General features: G+C 41.9%; 2 protein-coding genes across 2 annotated transcripts; one reads left to right on the plus strand and one right to left on the minus strand.

Annotated features, from left to right (window-relative positions):
* The first annotated feature begins 654 nt into the window (after window positions 1–654).
* LOC131690181 (probable endochitinase) lies at window positions 655–1,606 on the plus strand. The gene is made up of 2 exons (XM_058975753.1): window positions 655–1,024; window positions 1,080–1,606. Exons 1-2 carry the CDS (start codon window positions 694–696, stop codon window positions 1,523–1,525), a joined length of 777 nt encoding a protein of 258 aa, XP_058831736.1. The 5' UTR covers window positions 655–693; the 3' UTR covers window positions 1,526–1,606.
* Window positions 1,607–5,148: 3,542 nt separating this feature from the next.
* On the minus strand, window positions 5,149–6,282 carry LOC131687107 (uncharacterized protein K02A2.6-like). Its single transcript, XM_058971148.1, has one exon. It carries the CDS (start codon window positions 6,280–6,282, stop codon window positions 5,149–5,151), a length of 1,134 nt encoding a protein of 377 aa, XP_058827131.1.
* Between the last annotated feature and the right edge of the window lie 14,200 nt (window positions 6,283–20,482).

The following is a 20,482-nucleotide window of genomic DNA, read 5'->3' on the forward strand; positions in this document are numbered from 1 at the left end:
GCACTTACGTCAAAACCCAAAAAAAAATATTTGTTCAATAGTGAATGTTTTCAAAAGGGACTCCTAGTGTGAGCAAGTTTGGGGTTATGCAGAAAAAGAATTGGGGAAATAGTGGAGTGAACTCAATTTCTGAATTGGGGCACCAAACCTAACTTAGACTGTTGGATTCTATGTTTAGTAAGTCAGTAAGTAATACCAACTTGAGGTCACTTAGACGATAAATCTAAACAGACAGTTAATGTTAGTTTGGATTTATAGTCTCACAGGTCTCAAATTTGTGTCAATTGCTGACGAGTTGAATACGAAATCTTAAATCCACCTTTCCTAAGTCTGGCGGTATAATCATTATGCAACTATACTTTTAAAAATTTGTGATTTGAAGTATCAATAGTTCATTGTGACTTTTCACTGCATCATTCGTCTTACCAAATAGCTATTATTCGCGAGATTTTTTCTCCGAAAACTGCCATGACTTTAATTTGCCTTCCTTATGAGTTTTTATGGCTTACTTGTTTATTTTGCATGTACACCAAGGTTGGATTGTTTCGGCTAGATTATTTTGCACAAGCAAACAAGCTCTCGGAGATAACCGAAAAGGCTAAAAATTAGATAATTTTATCCCATTCGGTGTATAAAAGCACCCTTCGGCTTGAAGCCTGTTCAGTGTGTGTCGCAGTTCGCAGATCAGAGAAAATGTTCGCCAAAGTCATTCTACTAGCGATAGCCGTCCAGGTTTGCCTGGCAAGTTCCGATGAGATGCCCGGATATCCTCTAGCGATGGCATCGATGTTCCAGCCTGCACCGACGGCATTCTATACATGCGATGGCACCAGTTCCGGCACTGGATGCAAAAGCTGTACAGTTTCGCTACTCTGTGTTGGAGCTACGGAGGTTCCCACTGATTGCGTTGCTACCTCACCGACCACGCCCAACTGTAATAACGGTGCATGCTCTGCCACTGCCGCCGAAGGATGCGAAACTCAAGCTAAGCCTATCACCTGTACCGGCGAGGGAGTATACCCAGGTAATATATTGAGGTGATTCTCGATAAGCCTCTATTAAAAGTCTTATTATTTCAGATGCGAAAAACTGTGGAATCTATCACTACTGCAGTGCATCAAGTAGCCCATCGGATATATACACATGTGCTACGGGATATGTGTTCAATGCAGCCACCGGATTGTGTAAAAGAAATGGTTCGGCGTCGGATTGTGTGGTGATCAAATGTCCCGCCAGCAGCGGATATGGTAGTTACGGTAGCAGCAAGACCTACTACGGCTACTGCGTATATTCGGGCACTCCACCAGCTGTCACAGATATTTATATGTTCAAGTGCTCAACCGGCGCCACTTTCGATGGTTCTACCTGCGTGTATCAGTGCTCCAAGGAAGGAAATTTCCCTAACACCAACGATTCGAAAACCTACTACCAGTGTTACGTCGTAAGTGGAAAGTGGAAGGCAGATCTAGTATCCTGTCCGAGCGGTAAAAAGTTCGATGCCACTAAACAAATTTGTGTTGCCTAAAAGCAACTTTGAAATAACTTTACGTAGTTGACGTTTATAGATACGGTTTATCAGAATAAACAAGCTCCAGTATCACCACAATCATGTGTTATCAAAACTATAGAGAAATAACCTATACAAACCCTACTCCAATCGTAATAGCCATGAGACTGTGTTCCAAGTTACGTTTGTAATTCATGATGTGAATTTGAATCGATTGTGAGGTATGTGTTCCAGATACAATTCGACTCAGTTTGACGAGATCGGAGGATATCTGCGTGTATTTGAACAACTGATCACGCAATTTTCTTCAGGCACACTGAACGGTTGAACTTAACACTGTAATTCCTACATTGCTTTGACTGCCTTCTCACCAGAGATGCAATATATACAGATTTTTAAGGGCAGATACAGACCTGATACAGAACACAGATTTAATATATATTTTCAATATACAATACATATTTATACGGATTTTTCCAATTTCTATTGAAAACGTTATTAACGGACCCTTCCTGCAACCGTTTTCATTAACAGTGGCCATTTCTTAAATAAATTATTGTCAAATGAACCAAAACACTTTTTATATTTAAATTAAACACATTCATTCAATACAGACAAATACAGATTTTTTATATTGAGGATACAGATTAGCATAAGCATAAGCATAAGCATAAGAGATCTCCCATAGTTGCTACTCCGTTATTGACCAGAATCAAATTAGGTTGTAAAATATTCATTGGAACAATATGCTTTGGAATAACATGATGAGCCACATTGTACAATCTATATTGATCCCTGCATGCTGATCAATACCGACGCCGGCCACGTCCGAATGCAGATCTTATGGGAAAGGAAGGAATATTAGTCCGATACATGTTGCTACTAGAGACCGAAGAATCCTCCGCATCTCCACATGTATCACGGGAAGGGGAGAGTTGTTAGTAAGTGTGCCAATAGCGTTATTAAGGGATAATTGCTCTAGGCAGCCGGCTGCCGAGAATTTGGGAAATTTATCATTTGTTGATTAATACGATTATCAAAATAAGCAACTTGAACTCCGGATAGCCGGCTATAAGGAGCACTGCTTATATTTTTTAATACTATTCAATCACGCGACGAATTTTTTCGTGGTTTCTATGGTGTCGGTGCTGATTTTACCCGACGATCGTTTGAATAAAATGCGGAATCTTATACAGAAGGTATTTTCCTGCATCTTTATTTTTTTCTTGTGTCGAGTACTTTTCTTGTAGATAGTTGAAATTGCACATGGATAATGATTTCGTAGTAAGAGGGGCTTTTCTTAATAATAAACTTTATTAAGTAGTGTGAAAACAGGATCGTCACAACGCAACGCAACTGTGAAGCATAGTTTATTAGGTAGTAGTTTAGTTAGTTTTCGAGAACACGATCGTTCGAAAAAGAAGATCTTGTTTAGTTTTTGGTTCTTTTTAAACTCTGGGTAGCCGGATACCAAGAGTATCGTATGTTTTAAACAAAAGCAATTTCAACTTCACACAGCCGACCGTGGCACAGTGTTTTAAAACGTCGTTTTCGTGCTCAAAATTAATAGCGTCTAAACCGTTAACTTTAGAAGTATAGTTTGTTCGAAGAAGTTGTTGTTCTTATGATTGCGCATCCACAGGAGTATATTGTTCAGTGATTAATTCACCTATAAATGATATACAAAATTTATTTTCGGAACTAATTAAGGTAGAGATATTGTGCCTTCAGCAAAGTTGTTGCAAATGTTACTACAAAAGAAATTGCTGAAGGCACCATATATCTAGCTTTAATAGTTCACAAGTTATGGAACAGATTATATGGAAGACCTCTTAAAATTAGTTTTTTCATGATAACTTTTTTAGACATTCTCCTATCTTCTTAGAATCTTCAACAAAGTTATCTGCGGTTATTTTACGATATTTTTGATGTAACTTCCACCTTAAATAACTCGTTAAGGAGCAAACAACATCATAACATACTGGAAGTACTAGCTTTTTACTTTCATATAGTGGCCCGATTGTTAGTCGACACGATTCTCCCCGAGTGTTATGTTATGTTGCTCCGTGACGCGGACGAAACCCTTCAAATGTGCTGGAGATCGTTTATTTCTCGCAGAGCGCCGAATAACTTCTTGATTATCATTGTTGTGTTTGGTTTCGGGATTTGGAGAGTGAGATTGTTCCTGATTGCCTCCGGTGTTGTTATAGTCTAGATTAGGCTCCCTCCAATCGTAAACTTTTCGTGTCTGCGACACGTTCCGTTTAAGGATTTGACCAGTTTCATCACTCAAAGTTAACATAACACTCATTTCTTGTATTACGGTATATTTACGGGGATCAAATCTGGATTCTGCTTTCCCCCGGGCTTGGCGCTGTATCACAACTCACAGTGGCTGGAGGCTGGCCAAAACCTCAAAAATTTATTTTTGAAATATTGATATTTTATATTTTTCCTAAATTTCTCATGTATTGAATGATGTATATTCAAAATTTTATGATCATTGGATAAGAACACGATTTTGAACATGAGTTTAAACGTAGCAAAGTCCGGACTTTTTAATGATTTTCATTTCCGAAACTACCATTGCTCTGTTCACTTCAAATGCATGTTGCTCTTTTGATTTTGGTCCGATTTTAGCACAACTAGTTTCATTGTGTAGAAGAATGAAAGAACTTGCTTGGTGAATAAAATACATTCGGTAAATTTGCTTGAAACTATGACTTTTTAGTTTAAATATGTTTGAAGTGGTCAGATCAAAAATACTTTTTTCACTAATGTATTCTGAACAAATTTCGGAATCATTTCGGAACGGTCACATAGTATTCATTCTATGGGAAATAACCTCTACTTTTCGAATATCATGGTCTCGTTCTGCGCCTAGGTGCGCAAAATTTTTTAAGGAGATTTTGAAGCTTTGTTGCTGATATGGAGGCGCATGGTGTTTTGTGTAAAATAGTTAGACAATCTACAGTAAACCAACGCATTATACAATGGATTTAAAGTAGTATTCTTCATTTTTTATGATATTGCTGACATTGGTGAACAGTAACGGAAAATCTATCATGAAAACGGGATCATAGTTATAAGAAAGGTTCAATGACACTGTATGGAAAAATGCAATTAATATTTTATGACTTTTGACATCAAAAATGAGCTCAGCACCTCAAAATTAGCTTAAATTGTGATTTTCAGCCAAATTAGGTAACATTTGAGGTTTTGTCCGACCTTTGTTTGAAGACCCGCCACTGTGCAACTCTGTCTCCAGACTTACCGCGACATTCACGAGCCCCACGTCTAAGGTCTTCGCGTTTCTTACTTTGAAGTTTAGAGTCGCGGTCTCTTTCGTTCAATAGATTATCGTCAAATAAATGTTTTCCGCGGCACAACAGGGGAAGCCCGCGTTTTATTTTCCGCCCCATCATCACTTCCTCTGGTGGTATTTTTGTGACAGAATGAGCTGCTGCGTTATGTGCGTGAACTGTCGCATTTAATTCTTCCAAATATTGTGTCCCGCTAGAAGCTGCAGCTGTCATTGCTTTGTTGACTAGCTTCATGCAACTTTCAGCTAGTCCATCTTGCTGGGGATGAAGTGGGATTGAAAATACAAGATTAATTCCACGTTCAAGGCAGTATCGTTTCTACTCTTCACCGTTAAATAGGGGGCCGTTATCTGACTTTATGCATTCCGGGAAACCTTCTTTGTCAAATACCATATCCAAAATTTTCCTGGTGTTCTCGAAACTTGTTGATCTTACTGGTTTCGCAATAATGTATCTCGACCGATAATCAACGATAACCAGTATGGAGACTCCGTCAAATTTCGAATATGGTCCATTGAAATCAACTGCGATTGTTTCCCACGCTGATTTTGGTGCAAAAACGCGATCCATTGGGGTGAGTTTCTCTGGTTTACCATTTGTTGTGCATACTGAGCAGGAGTTTATCCATGCCTCTGCGGCCTTCGACATACCTGGCCACCATACTCGTTGCCTCAAAATATTTTTGAATTTTGCCGTTGACGGATGACCTTCATGGGCGATGGAAAGTGTCTTCTTCCACAGATTTTCCGGGATAACGGCACATCCGGTTTTGACCAGTAGTCCATCGCGCATACTTAGTTCACCGCTAAGAATCTCAAAATTCCTCAAATCCATAGGCCAAACTCCTGTTTCGAGAGCGTGCATTACGTCTTGCAGCTGTTGATCAGCTTCGGTTGCTATCACACGTGGAGGTTGATTATTTCCCTGTTGGACTAATACAGCGCCGAGTGCGTTCGGTGATGCATCAGTGTAGATAATAGTCTTTTGATCTTCCGTAAAGTATCCGAGCGATGTTCTACAATTTACGATTTGTTCCTTCAGCTTATCAAAATCGTTTTGCTGTTCAGAGGCCCATACCCACGCATTAGAGCTGGTGATTGCCCACAATGGGCTAGCAGTGTCGGCAATGCCTTGTATGTACGGGCTAATGAATGATGCCAAACTCAAAAAGCTTCTGAGCTCAGAAACCGTAGAAGAAGGTCTGAACCTGCGGATGTCTTTAATTTTCGCCTCGTCGATATTGAATCCGTTTTCGTCCAACTCGTGCCCAAGGAAGCTAATCCGGGTTTTGTCAAACTCGCATTTGTTGGTATTTATGGTTAGGTTATTTTCTTTCAGAATCTCAAGGACTTTAGAAACAGTTTTATGCAAATCTTCCAAGGTTTCTGCAAACATCAATATGTCGTCTATGTATACTATTATATTTTCTACTCCCTCGAGGATACGCGACATTTCTCGTTGGAAGTTTTCCGGAGCGCAACTCACCCCGACACTAAACGTGTAAATCTAAGCATGCCGTTTTCAGATAAGAAAGTAGTCAAGTCGCGGAATTCTTCATGTAGCTCCAAATGGTAAAAGGCGTTCGTCAAGTCAATCTTCGAGAAAAACTTTGCTCCATGGAGCTAAATTCGCATTTCTTCCAATAATGGTAATCGATAATATTCGCGTCTAATTGCTCGATTCGGTGCCCGCATGTTGACAACCAGGCGGAAGTCATTTTTGCCTTTGGCAACGACTGACATGGTGCTGATCCAGGTTGGCGCTGTCGTCACCCGTTCAACAATTCCCTGTTTTTTCATGCTCTGAAGCCTGGCTCTCGCGCATTCCCTGTAGGCTGCTGGTACATGATAATAAGCTTATCAACGCAAAACTTTACTATAACACCAGGCACTTTTGGAAATATTTGATTTTTTTTCGATGTTTCACAGCTGTTGACGGACACGTCTACCCTCAGAAGCTTCATGTTGCTGGCTGTAGATCGACTCAAGAGCGAACGGCGTCCTTCTGTGACAACGAAGAAGTTAGCAACAATCGACGGTTTCGCGTATCCGACCACTTCAATTTCTGCTCAAAAGCCACACTTGTCTGAGATTGGATTCGATGAAGCGTATGATCTGATGTCATTACTGGACGATAGCCTGAATGGTTCCAATTTTGCGAGACCTGAATTGGCTTTACCTTCTAGTTTGCGCCAATCTTCGCCGCCAATAATATGAACATCTGCTCCAGAGTCTATCAGGAATCGGATTGGAGTCGATGATCCTAGCCGACACTCGACAAGCGCATCTGTTAACGACAGTTCATTTATTTACTGGAAATAAGGTGCGAATAAGTACTTGTGCTGATTTTTTTATAGTTATTTTATTATGCTCTTTTTCTAGGAAGTTTACATTTATGAAATAGAGAGAGTTTAAGCCATATCGTCATTTACCTTCTTGTCTTCTTCATTCTCTGTCCATTCTGGTGCATGCTTCTGTTGACATTAAAAATGTCTTACTCCACTATCTGGGGCTAGGTGTCATTCTAAAATCTAAACTATCTCCCATGTAATGAAACTATGTAAGGTTTGCACGCTTATAACTCCGATATTACTAGATGGATTTTAATCATTCATACACCAACCGATTCAGAAACACCTAACCTAAATATTGGTAATAATTTAATATCTCCCCAATAAAAGTAGACTTTTGGAAATTGGTAAAATTAAAAAGTTCACAAAAAACGGGAAAAATACCATTCGTGAGGCAGATTTCTCAGACACAGCCGTCAAAAGAGGGCAGCTTAGTTGCTCAATGAAACACGAAAAGTCATAAATAGAAGTAACGCATGTCCGTTTAAATCAGTTGTTGCTCTTATCCCACACGAGCAACGTCGTCTCCGGGCGATGCAATAAGCGCTATCGATTTTCGGTAACGTTGGCATTTGCACACACTCGCACCTAAGTGACTAAACCATATACGGTTAGTTTATAAATAGAGGTGACGCGTACCCGTTTGAATCATTCTTTCGTTGTCTCTTGCGCTGACAAGACGAGTTAGTTTTTATTCGTTCAAGTATACATACTTTTATTCGATCGCGTTGCTGGGTGCTAACCAGCTTATCCCGAACATGGGAAAAAATCAGCTATCTGCTAGCGGAAAGCGACGCCAACCAGACGACGGTCCTAACGAGGCCGGCTCCAGCAAAAAATTACTCAGTAACAATCCGTATGCTGTTCTCCCTGTCGAGGGGACACAGAAAAAAGAGAAATTACCTCCCTTCTATGTGAAGTGTGCTCCGGATGAACTAGTTAAACATCTTAATGGTTTAATCACAAATGGACTGCGTGCTGAGATCCGTCTCTATACCGATGGAGTAAAAATCACCGTTCCCTCATCAGCACATTACAAGACGGTTACGGAGTATCTGAATGTTATAAAAGCTGAATATTTTACACACGATATTGCAGCGGAGAAGCCCTTCGAAGTTGTTTTGCGTGGACTCCCGAACATGGAAATTAGTGACCTGGAAGCAGCCCTGAAAGACAAGAAGCTCCAACCCGTGCAAATTTTCAAAATGCGACGCCACAATCAAGACGTCCAGTATCGCGACCAATTATATCTTATCCACTTAAGCAAAGGTTCGACGAGCCTAAAGGAACTCAAAAACATCAGAGCACTCTTCAATATTATCATTCAATGGGAACGTTATAAACCAGTCCATCGAGACGTAACGCAATGTGGTAATTGCTTGAGTTTCGGGCATGGTACCAAACATTGTCATATGAAGAGCCGCTGCTCCAAATGTGGCGAAAATCACACCTCATCGGACTGCCTTGAGGCCAATACCAAAGTCGCCTGTTTGAACTGCAACAAACAGCATTTGACTACGAGCCGAACATGCCCCAAACGTGAAGAATTTGTTAAGTTTCGCAAGGAAGTGTCACAGCGTAATCGACCGAAACCCAAGAAAGAGCTCAACATCATCAACGACGAATACTTTCCAGAGCTGAACCAGTCACGGAGACCCGGCCCTATCCAAATTCCGCCTCTAGGAAAACGTGAACCACCTGCAACACTAGTTGGCCCCAACTACTCATCCCCTGGATACCGCACGTATGCCCAGGCATTGACAGCCACCCCAGATGATGCCCTATACTCGATGGATCAATTGGCGTACCTCTTTTCAGAGCTGGACAGGCAAACACGGGCCTGTCGAACCAATAATGAACAAGTTGCAGTAATGATGCGATTTTACTATCAACATCGTAACATTCTCACTGCGACTGCTTAATTTTAATGCCGCATCAGTGGCAGCTAAACAGTTAGAAATTAGTGAATTTCTTCGATCCCACGAAACTGATATCGCATTCATAACAGAAACACACTTGAAACCGCAAGTCAACTTTAGCCTGCCAAACCACGCGTTCATCCGGCTAGATCGAATCGGGACTCGAAAAGGTGGTGTTGCGATTGCAGTACGACGAGGAATTGAATTTAAAATGCTTAGTGATTTTCGACTCTCCTTCACTGAAGCGGTTGGTATTGAGCTGACCTCATCCGATGGACCAATAACCGTAATCGCTGCATACTGTCCAGTGCAGTGCAAGGATTCCAATGGCAGTGCTACACAGCTGAAAAATGACATCCAAAAACTTACTCGCCGAAGTGGAAAGTTCATCCTAGCTGGAGACCTAAACGCTCGTCACTCGATATGGGGCAATTCGAGAAATAACAAGAACGGACTTATTCTGGCCAATGACATTCAAGCTGGACACTACACCATAGTCCATCCGGAAACACCAACGTTCTACTCCTCAGCTGGTGTTGGATCCATACTAGACATCATACTCACCAACATCCCGGAGAAACTAACTGCACCTCAATCTCTCACCAAAATGTCTTCTGACCATCTTCCCGTGATTTTTGAGATGAACTGGATGATCAACCACCGCGATGAACAACAAAGACGAAACTACCATCGTGCAGACTGGCCCCGGTTTCAACAGTTCGTAGAAGATAGTGTGAACGAGAATCAACCTATAGTTTCAACCGAAGATATCGGTCGCACCCTCGAAACGCTCGTCGCCACCATCCACGTTGCCGAAGACCGCTTCATTCCCACATCAACAACAACACGTAAGTTTCTTCGACTTGATAGTGAAACAAAACGAATCATCGCGCTTAAGAACAGTGTACGAAGACAGTTCCAAAGAACCCAAAATATCTCCAGGAAAATCCTTTATAAGAAATTAACTAAAATAATTGCAACAAGAATTCAAAAGCTTAAAAATAGGGACTTTAGAAAAGATATTCAAAATCTTCCAAGCTATTCCAAGCCCTTCTGGCGTCTAACAAAAGTGCTTAAAACAAAACCAAAACCTATTCCACCTTTGAGAGACAATGACATTACGCATATAACAACCAGTGAAAAAGCCAATATTATATCTCGGAATTTTTCGGCATCGCATAATTTGGGTCGGGACATGGTCAGCCCGATGGAAGCAACCATAGCCGAAAGCGTAGCTCAGCTTGCTGGAACACAAAACTTCCTACCTGAAGGTCGAAAAACTACAATAGATGAACTGAAACTTGCAATTAAATCCTCTCGCAACATGAAGGCGCCGGGATTTGATGAAATCTTCAATATAGTGCTTAAAAATCTCGGTCCAAAAGTTCAAACCCTCCTGGTAGACATTTTCAACCGTTGCCTTGAACTCGGTCATTTTCCCTCTAATTGGAAACTATCCAAAGTTATACCTGTATTGAAACCAGGAAAAGATCCTACAAACCCGTCCAGCTACCGACCTATCAGCTTGCTCTCGTCTTTGAGTAAACTGTTTGAGAAATTTATCTACACCAGGCTCCTTGAGCATACTGTAGCTAACAACATTCTACTTGACGTCCAGTTTGGTTTCCGAAGTGGCTACTCAACGACCCATCAACTACAACGAGTGACTAACACCATAAAGCGGAATAAGCAGATCTCAAAGACAACGGTAATGGCCTTCCTTGATGTGGAGAAGGCCTTCGACAATGTGTGGCACAATGCAGTAACTCACAAGCTCCTCAACTACAACTTCCCAGTTTACTTAGTAAAAATTGTAGCAAATTACCTTTCCGATAGAACGTCCCAGGTCTCCATTGGAAATACACTCTCCCAGCCGTATGATGTGCCGGCCGGTGTCCCCCAAGGCAGCATTTTGGGCCCAATTCTCTACAACCTCTTCACGTCAGACATACCGACGCTGCCAGACGGTGGTACTCTCTCCCTGTTCGCCGACGATTCTGCGATCAGCTACGAGGGACGCATTATCCGAACTTTAGTCTCTAAATTACAGAAAGGTATTAACACGTATATCGATTATCTCTCCACCTGGAAGATACGTGTGAATGGCATGAAAACTCAAGCGATCGTGTTTCCCCACAGTAAGAGCCAGCGTCTTGTTCCAACGACTAAAATCCGGATCCAGAATGTCGAAATAGATTGGTCTTCTGAAGCGCTTTATCTTGGTCTAATATTAGACAGCAAATTATTGTACCGCTCCCACATCGACAACAGAGTGATTAAAAGCTCGATCTTGCTTAAAAGGCTATACCCGATCATAAATCGCCGCTCGAAGGCTTCAGCAGAAAACAAATTAGCCGTTTATAAGATGATCGTCTACCCAATGCTACTGCATGCCTCTCCAATCTGGCGAAATTGTGCGAAAACACATATAAACAAGCTGCAAATAGTCCAAAACAAATTCTTGCGAATGATACTAAACAGTCCCCCACGAACTAGAACTACTGACCTCCATCAATTAGCAAATCTTGACTCTATAATAGATGGAATATCCAAGCAAGCGAACAAAGTCCAAACAAAAGCTCTTACATCTGCATCTGAAGCCATCAGAAACATCTATCTCTAATAAATACATCCTGTATTCCCTGTAAAATGATCCAAGTTGATACATACCCTAGATAAGTAGAGAGTAAGGTTTAGGTTAAGTCAATTATTTCTCTTCATAAAAAAACTATAATGTTTATAATGTAAACTAGCCCACAAGCAAAGAAAAGAACAAATTAACAAATAACGCAAAACCAAAGAAGAAAAACTATACAGTTGCATCACTTGATGTGTAAGAATAAGCCTGTTAAAAAGACAAAAAGTTGCAAATAAAGATATTATTTAATGTAAAAAAAAACCCGTTTGAATCAGTTTTTGTTCTTATGTCGAACGGGTAAGATCATGGCTGCAGCGTCTGGGCACTACAATAAGCGGTAGACGCTATGCATTTTCGGCAGCGGTGGCCGTGTGCGGATTTGTCGGGTACCAGCATGGTGTCACAGAATGTTTTGCAAAGTGGGTGGGCGGGGTGGTTTGGATTTAATTCAATACGGTGTGTGCTGCTTAAGAGTGTTGCGTTTGAAAAAAATATATTTATTTTTATGCATGCGTGTGCGTTGTAACTTGTTAATCCATGTTTACGGCGCTTTGTAGCTGCGTAGGGTAAAGAGCCAATTGGTTTTCATGTTTCATATTTCGGTTATATGTTTTTTATCAGTAAGGCATCTGACAACGTGCTTCTGTAGTTATTGCACTGTTCAGCAGCGTAGTATTTTATATAGGAGAGTACACTCAGGTTTTTTACGCGGATTTTGAAATTTACGCGGTTTTCATTAACGCGTTTTTTTTTTAAATTTACGCGGTTTTCATTTACACGGCCTGTATCCCCTGCGTGAAAAATCTGAGTGTAATTGCATCGGAAACAATCACATTCCCAGCAGAACTTTTTGTTTTCTAATTTCAAACACTTTTGTTTCGTACTGCACACAACGGAAAATTTTAAAACAGAACTTACCCTCCCAGCAGCAGTTGAAGCGGGTGTTCTTTTTCGATTCAAATTCAAGCCATGTCTTAAGCGTTACTGGACTTAAAATTGTTTTCCCAGTTTAACCAGTCAGAATATCTGTCCTACCCTATGTATTTAAAACACAGTTCTAATTGCGTTTTAAGGTATACAACAAATACGGTTGGGTATACTAATTTAAATTTTAAAATAAATCTGTTTTAAATTATGAAACAAACCGCTGTACTGAAGATATAATTATGTCAGTCCTATTACCACATAAAACACCTATATAACATAAAACGCTGCAGAATTGGTTTAATAATACAACGTTTACACTACAGAGTTATAACACGTTTTAATAATTAGCAACAAGAAAAATGTCACCAAGATAGCATAAAAACCCGTTTTAACTGGTAGTGCGAACGTTGCATAACAATGTAATTTATCAAATAATTTCATTTTTCCACCACTAATCGATCAAGAAATACTTACACTTAAGATTGTTTACTTAAAGTCATTAGTACATTATTGAAAATTTAAATGGAAAATGAAATTTCATAATTTATGGAGAATCTGCATATTTCCGTTGGCGGGCGTGGGTTTCCTCATCACAGCTCTCAATATGGAACTTTTCTTTTGAATATATTTTCTGGACAGACCAGCCTATTTTTACTAGATGGATCAGCCAAATAATGCCAATCACCTAGTGAGATACTTGATTAATTAATAGATTACCGTTAAAAGACTTTCAATAAATTATATTTTAATGGGGAGGGTATATAGCAAATTGTAACATATGAAAACAGGCGAGTGAACAAGAACGTGTGTCGATATGTGTGATAGATAAAAAAGCTATATTTTTAATGTCACCGTGGTCGCGCCCTGTACACAACCCTTTAATTTTTTTCTTGAATGCTGTTGGCGTTCTTCTTTCTGCATGCTGCTACGAAATGGCCACGTTCTCCACAAGCATTGCAGTTACAATTTGCAGCCGGACAGGACCCGAATTTATGGAATAAACGATAGCATTTCGGGCAACGAGAGCGACGTCCCATTCCACGATGTCTGCTATCATTTGGAATTCGCTGTTTCTTGGAATTTATCCACCTACTTTCAGTTTCAAAACGGCGCTTTCGTTGTAATCCATCGTTGGACGATCGCTGTTAATTTCGTACCACAATAAATGCTTCAGAGGTTCCAGTTTGTGAAGTTCCTGCTGCATACGCTTCTTCCCGAGTTGCTGGTTGGACTATAAAAGTTGTTTCATACCCGAACATTCTCGCAGTCTTAGCCAATTCTTTATTACGCATTCTTTTCAAAAGCTGCATTCTGACAAATCGATCTTCATCGACGCTGCTACAGCGGCAGAGGCGTACCTTTTCCATCAGTCGTGCGTGAAAATCTATTGCCGGTTCATCCGCGCTCTGTTTAAGATTTGAGAACATTTCATGTTCAGCAGTGATATCCACCATCGACTAAAGGTATGCTTCAATATTTTTCACAAAAACTTCATAGCACTTTGGATCTTTCAAGCTTGGACGAAGCCTGGCGGCTCTGGTTATCCCTTGCAATTTCTCTCCCAAAGAGAGGAACAGTATTTGGGAACGCGTCACTGGATCATTAACGTTAGAGATCGGTGCAGTGATTTCGAAACGATTAATAAAACGGTTCCACTGTTCCCACATTTGGCTTGCGGGAACTTCACTTGGAAAAGATTGAATATTTTCCCAGCGCATAATTCCGGTGCTTGTAAATGCTACTGTGAAATCACCCGCGTTGTTCCAGCTACGATCGTCCTCGTACTGTGCCGAATTACAACCACGAACCTGGCTTCGATTTAACTATTCCACTAACTGATTTAGCGTTTTCTCCATTTTCTCCATTCTTCGTATGTATTCCAGATTTTCGCCATGCGGGGCTGCTGTACTGTTGTCACCACTAGGGTCGTTCGTTGCTTTTTCTAGGTCTGTATCGATTCCTACGACAGAATCCTCTAAGCTTGTCACAGATGAGCTTGTATCACTGCCACCTCTACCGAAATCGAAATTTGATTCATTCCGTACATCGTGAGTTACATCGCAGTCTTCCGAATCACTTTCAGATTCGGGTGCTCGAACGTACTTTCCATCGCTTGCCATTATCTTGTAAGTTGTTTTAAACCTCGCGTATTTCAAGCCTGTAAAAGTTTAGAGAGATTTAAAATCTCGTTATTTTATCTTATTCACATAAAAACCCGATTCAAGAATATTTTCTTTTATCGAAGAACCGGATTGAATGGAGTACAATCATTCAGCTCCACGGTGGTCGTTATTTTAGAGTGAGTAAAGTTATCCCGAGTATCGGAATAATTTTAACCCACTGCTAGAGTTGCTTCACGCGGTCATCCCGATCTGCTATCAAAAGTTTGCTTACGCGGTCATCCCGAAGTTCTTCCAAGCCAGAATTATGCGGTCATCCCAAGCCGCTATCCGTGAATGAATTTACGCAGTCATCCCGAACCGCTTCCAAACCAGAACTTCGCGGTCATCCCGAACCGCTACCGAAAACGTAAAACAATTCGATATACAACTGGACAATTACGCAGTCATCCCGAACCGCTGCCAAACTTGTAAAATACAGTTCGCTCGGTTAGCATCCTAGCTAGATTTATACGGTCCGCTACTGCAAATGTTATCCACAACCAACAAGGATCACATCCGAAGACATTATGCAATAAGGAGACGGAATTGAACATTCCGATCGTGGTTGTAACAGTGTAATCGAAGGCTACTCTAATGAATTACTAACGGTGAGTGTTGTAAGCACTACAGTACCGGAGATTGTTATGCCTTGCCTACTATAACACTTTTCAAACGAATGAATAAGAATAAAATGGCTCGGCGGCCATCTTCTTTTCTTTTGCCTGAGATATTTTTCACTTCACTTCGGTGATTCCAGAGTGCCCACTATTAGAAATTATAAGAAATTATTCGAGTTACTGCTGAAAACTTAGCAGCCTGTCAGGATCGCCAATGTGAATATTCTGGAACTGAGGAATCACCCAACGTATAGCACTATATAGGTCTTACCTCGTTGACAGCCAGATGCAGAAATAGACGATTGTCGGTGTTGTGTGAATGTGTATGCATGCGAAGTAGGATATATTAGGGATCTACAACAGACATTACTGGCAGTGTTGTACGCGTATTAGTGTTTTACCACACAAGTTAGTTCAGTTCGTAGCAAACAGTGGCGTAGTAGCGGGGGGGGGGGGTTTTGGGGACGAAACCCCCCCCCCCCGAAATATTTTGGAGAAATTTGAAAAAATTGAATATGTTAAACAAAAATATGCCTAATATTTTAAATGAAATTCTCAAAGTTTCATTTGCAAAAGTTATCTTGTAAAAAAATTTCCTTGTGGTGAAAATTGGCTGCAGACTCGACACCTACCTGTCGGCACGTTGTGGAGGCTAGCTCAACCGCCGAGGACTATAACGAGTAGATCATGGCGAAGCGAGGAGCTAGGAACTTAATGGTTCACGAAACGGATATCGGTACCGAGAGAAATTTCGCCACATTCTGTAGTCCTTGACTTACGGCGAACATGGACTGGAGAGTGTGAGGGAAGTGTCCCCATAGAGGCCACCAGGCGATTCGCTACCGCATCGGTCAATGGAACCCTGCTGCAGCACGAAGAAGGACGGGCGGCAAGCTAAAGTCGAAGACGAAAGCCTTTAACGAAAACCTCTTTGTTGAGTTACTTCGGCGAACAACGGAATCGATTGTGACGGCTTGTGACGTTACAATGTCACGAAAACTAGGGCCATGTAGTAGACGGCGTGCAGCTTACTGGTTAAATGAGTAACTCAGTATGCTATACGCTGCTTGTCGTAGATCCAGAAGGCGGGCTCAGAGCGCAAGATCGGAGAGTGAGAGAGGAGCGCAAGCGACGTATCTAGAAGGTAGGGACTCTTTAAAACAGGAGATCAAGCTTAGCAAGCCAATTGCCATAAGTAGCTGTGCTGAGAAATAAACGCCAGTCCCTGGGGGACGCGTACTGAGTCGTCATGACGAAGATGAGGGTCCGTCGACACCAGCTGAAATATGCCCGGGTAAGCTAAAGATAATCGTTGAGGGTCTCTTCCCGAATCACGATTCAACTACCTGGTCACCGACACCGTACGGCGAAGAAGAAGGAGGTAACACAGTCGAGTGGCAAGTGACTAACGACGAGCTCAAAGACGCGTCGATGTGACTAAAATCAAAGAAAACCCCTGGTCCGGATGGAATACCAACAGCGGCGCTGAAAGCTGCGATCCTGGCATATCCGGACATGTTCAGACATGCTGAAGTCTTTAGACGATAGTAATCCCCGAAATGAGGAAGGTGCAGAAACTGATGTTGCTGCCAAAGTCAGGGAAGTCACCGGGCCATCCAGCCTCGAATAGACCAATGCCGCAGCGTGGCATAAAAGAATGAGCCAGATCCTGAAGAGCTACTTCCAGAGTAGAGCACTGCTGTACCAGACGAACAAAAGGGCAGAAGGCAATGCGAGTCGCAGCGGGCGTTACTCAGGGCTCCATTCTCTGTCAAACACTTTGGAATGGGATGTAAGATGCACTGATAACATAAATTCGTGAATATAATAAATCATGCAATGCACGAATTCATTCGTCGTTTTCTGCAACGAAGTATTTTCGTGCATTGTAAATAGTAAGTTTCGTTCATTTTATGAACAAGAAAGGCCGTATGGTGAGCGAAAGCTTTCGTAAATTTTACACATTTAATGTACACTGCACGAATGATATCGTTGATAACTATATTATTTTTCGTGAATGAAATGAAATGTTTTGGTTATTTTAATAAACGTTTGTGTATATTACGAACGATTTCGTTGGTCGCACGAAATCTTTTCGTTTATCTTAGAAAAGTTTTCGTATTTATTGGCCTCTTATTGTTTTCAGTCGATCTTTTAAGATCGATGTTTTTTTTATTTAAAAAATCTATCTGGCCAATACGATTTTATTGTGATTCGAAGAAATGGCCGCTTGATGAACGAAATTTTCGTTTATTTTAATAAACGTTTATGTATATTACAAACGAATTTGTTGGTCGCATTTTATCTTTTAGGATCGATGTTTGACAACACCGATATCGCTCTGGCAGAGAAAAACTCAAAATTATTCATACAAAATCAAGGAGCAGTTCGCGACGGCTCAACTGATTCTGTACTGCTCCAGATTCTGAATCAACTGGAAGCGAAAGAGGTTCTGGAAATCTTCCTGCAACCGGCGGACACGACTACGACTACTAAATAGTCAGACAACAACAATTATCTGACGAATAGCAACAATGGCTCCATATTGCTCTTTTGACGTGGACGGTTTGACGAATGGTGCTCGTAAATTTTATAAAGATATTCGTATATAACAGCGAACGACTCGTTTGCTGAATGAAGCTGTTTCGTAATAAACTAACGAAAGTCATTTCGAGGTTTTCACGAAAAACTCGTAATAAAAAACAAAAGTGTTTCGATAGAACTACGAACGATTCATCATATGTACGAAAAATTCGTATATTTTATGAAAGTTGTTTATACGAAATTAATTCCGAGAGATTTACGAATATGTTCTATCAGTGTGGGGTCTTAACACTGCGGCTGCCCAGGAAAGTGAAAATTGTTGGTTTTGTGGACGATGTGTCAATAATGGTGAGACACTTGAAGAAATGGAGGTATCGGTGACGGAGACAATAGATGCGATCGAGAATTGGATGAACGGGTCAAGCTGCAAATAGCTCACCACAAGACGTTGTTGTTGGACAGCAACTGCAAAGGAGTTCAGCGGATACAGATCACCATCAAAGGGCATGTGATTGCATCGAAGCGTGCACTGAAGCAATTGGGAGTGATAATCGACAACTGATTGAGCTTAAACAACCACGTTGATTACACATGCGAAATGTCGGGTCTTTATCTAGTATTTAGTCATCGATACTGCTTAGGGTGCAGCGCTGAAAACCAAGAGAAACCGCGAAAAGCTGAACAGGACGCTTCGACTACTGGTCGTACGAGTTGCGATTGCGTACCGGAGGCAGTATGCCGTGATGCCGAGATGATCCCCATCTGCATTACCCTGACGGAGGATATCAAGTGCTACAATCAATGAAATGTCAGAAACGTGAGGAAGATGATGAGAATCGATTCGATGATGACGTAGCAGCAGGAATGGGATAATACGGAGAAAGGAAAGTGGACCTACTGGCTCATCCAAACCTGTCGACGTGGGTCAATAGAATGCACGGAGAGATGACCTTCAACCTGAAACAGCTTCTACCGAGCCACGGCTGCTTAAGGAGTATCTTCATCGGTGTGGGTACGCAACGTCAACACTGTGCCTGGAGCGTCTTTGAATGTCCGGGGTTTCAAGTATTTGAATGTCCGAGGAGAGTCTTTGAATGTTCGAGGTTTGAAGTGACGTGCAGGGAGCTACTTAAAATGGGAGAACCGGACATCAACCCGAATAATGTAGCCTACAGAATGACAAGCGACGTAGAGACGTGGAACGCAGTAAACAGAGATATGATGTAGATCAGTGATTCTCAACCTGGGGTCCGCGGGCCCCAGGGGGCCGCGAAGTCATTGCTGGGAGTCCGCAAAGAAAAATATATTTTCCGAGTGCATATTGAAATTTCAAATCTTGTTTCCTAACAAATTGAAAATAACATATTGATAGCATACAAAATTGATGTTTATCTGTGGGGGTCCGCAGCAACCCAGTGTGATATCTAAGGGGTCCGTGGTACGAAAAAGGTTGAGAACCGATGATGGCATGACCGTCTTACAGCGGAATAGACATCGAACAACGATTTCGGGAGAGCAATCACCGCCAGGGAACTCTCCGCAGGTATAAGCTAGATCCACCGCCGAGGACTAGTCGAGTAGACCGCAACAGAGCAGCGAGTATGAGTCGTCGAAACGCCAGCGAACCGGACGTCACGCTCCATGCGAATTCGCCGGACCGACCACGGCTCCCCAGAATCGATATTGGGAAAACTTTTTTCGTCAGGGAACTTTCCGTTAGCGTAAGCTAGGTTCACCGCTGGGGACTAGACGGATTAGACATCAATGAGACACCACTAGTCGCGGGTCATCGGCGCACCAGTGCACCGGATACCCAGCTTCACCAGAATCGCCGAACTGAACTCGACACCTAGCTGATTGGCTCGATCTCGGGAGAACTTCTCTCGCCGGGGAATTCTCTGTCGGAGTAGGCCAGGTCCATCGTCGGGGACTAGACCGAGTTGTTTGCGAACAAGTCGAGGACTGAATGGACCATCAAGGAAGTAGTGCTAAATGGCCCAAGAAGAGAACTAAATGGCTTAAAGGAGTTGCGGTGCTAAATAGCACCGGTTACGGAGCCAAAGGGCTCAAGAAGTTGTAGTACTGAAACCAAATAAGAATCGGTATCGGGAGAACTTCTTTCGTCTGGGACCTCTCCTTTAGCTTACAGTCAGATTCACCGCCGGGAACGAGACCGCGTAGACCGCGACGATACACCACCAGCAAACCGGATGCCCCACTCTACCGGAATCGCCGAACTGACCGTAGCACCTGGTTGGTTGGCTCGAACTTCTCTCGCCGGGGAACTTTTCGTCGGTGTAGGCTAGATCTATCGTCGGGGACTAGACCGAGTAGTTCGCTAACTAGTCGGAAGATCAACGAGGAAGTGGTACTGAATGGCACAAGGGAACTGAAGGGCTCAGTAAATTAGACAGTCTGAAGTTTGCCGCCCAGATTGTCCTCGTAGGGGAAGAGCATTTATTCTCTACCAACAGCTAGTTTTCCTACCTTGACTA

This window comes from Topomyia yanbarensis, chromosome 3 (genome assembly GCF_030247195.1).
Source record: "Topomyia yanbarensis strain Yona2022 chromosome 3, ASM3024719v1, whole genome shotgun sequence".
Taxonomy (NCBI): domain Eukaryota; kingdom Metazoa; phylum Arthropoda; class Insecta; order Diptera; family Culicidae; genus Topomyia; species Topomyia yanbarensis.

Coding starts and splice junctions, on each gene's coding strand:
- LOC131690181 (XM_058975753.1), top strand. CDS start 694: ATGTTCGCCAAAGTCATTCTACTAGCGATAGCCGTCCAGGTTTGCCTG. Junction 1,025..1,079: donor CGGCGAGGGAGTATACCCAG/GTAATATATTGA, acceptor TTATTATTTCAG/ATGCGAAAAACTGTGGAATC.
- LOC131687107 (XM_058971148.1), bottom strand. CDS start 6,282: ATGTCGCGTATCCTCGAGGGAGTAGAAAATATAATAGTATACATAGAC.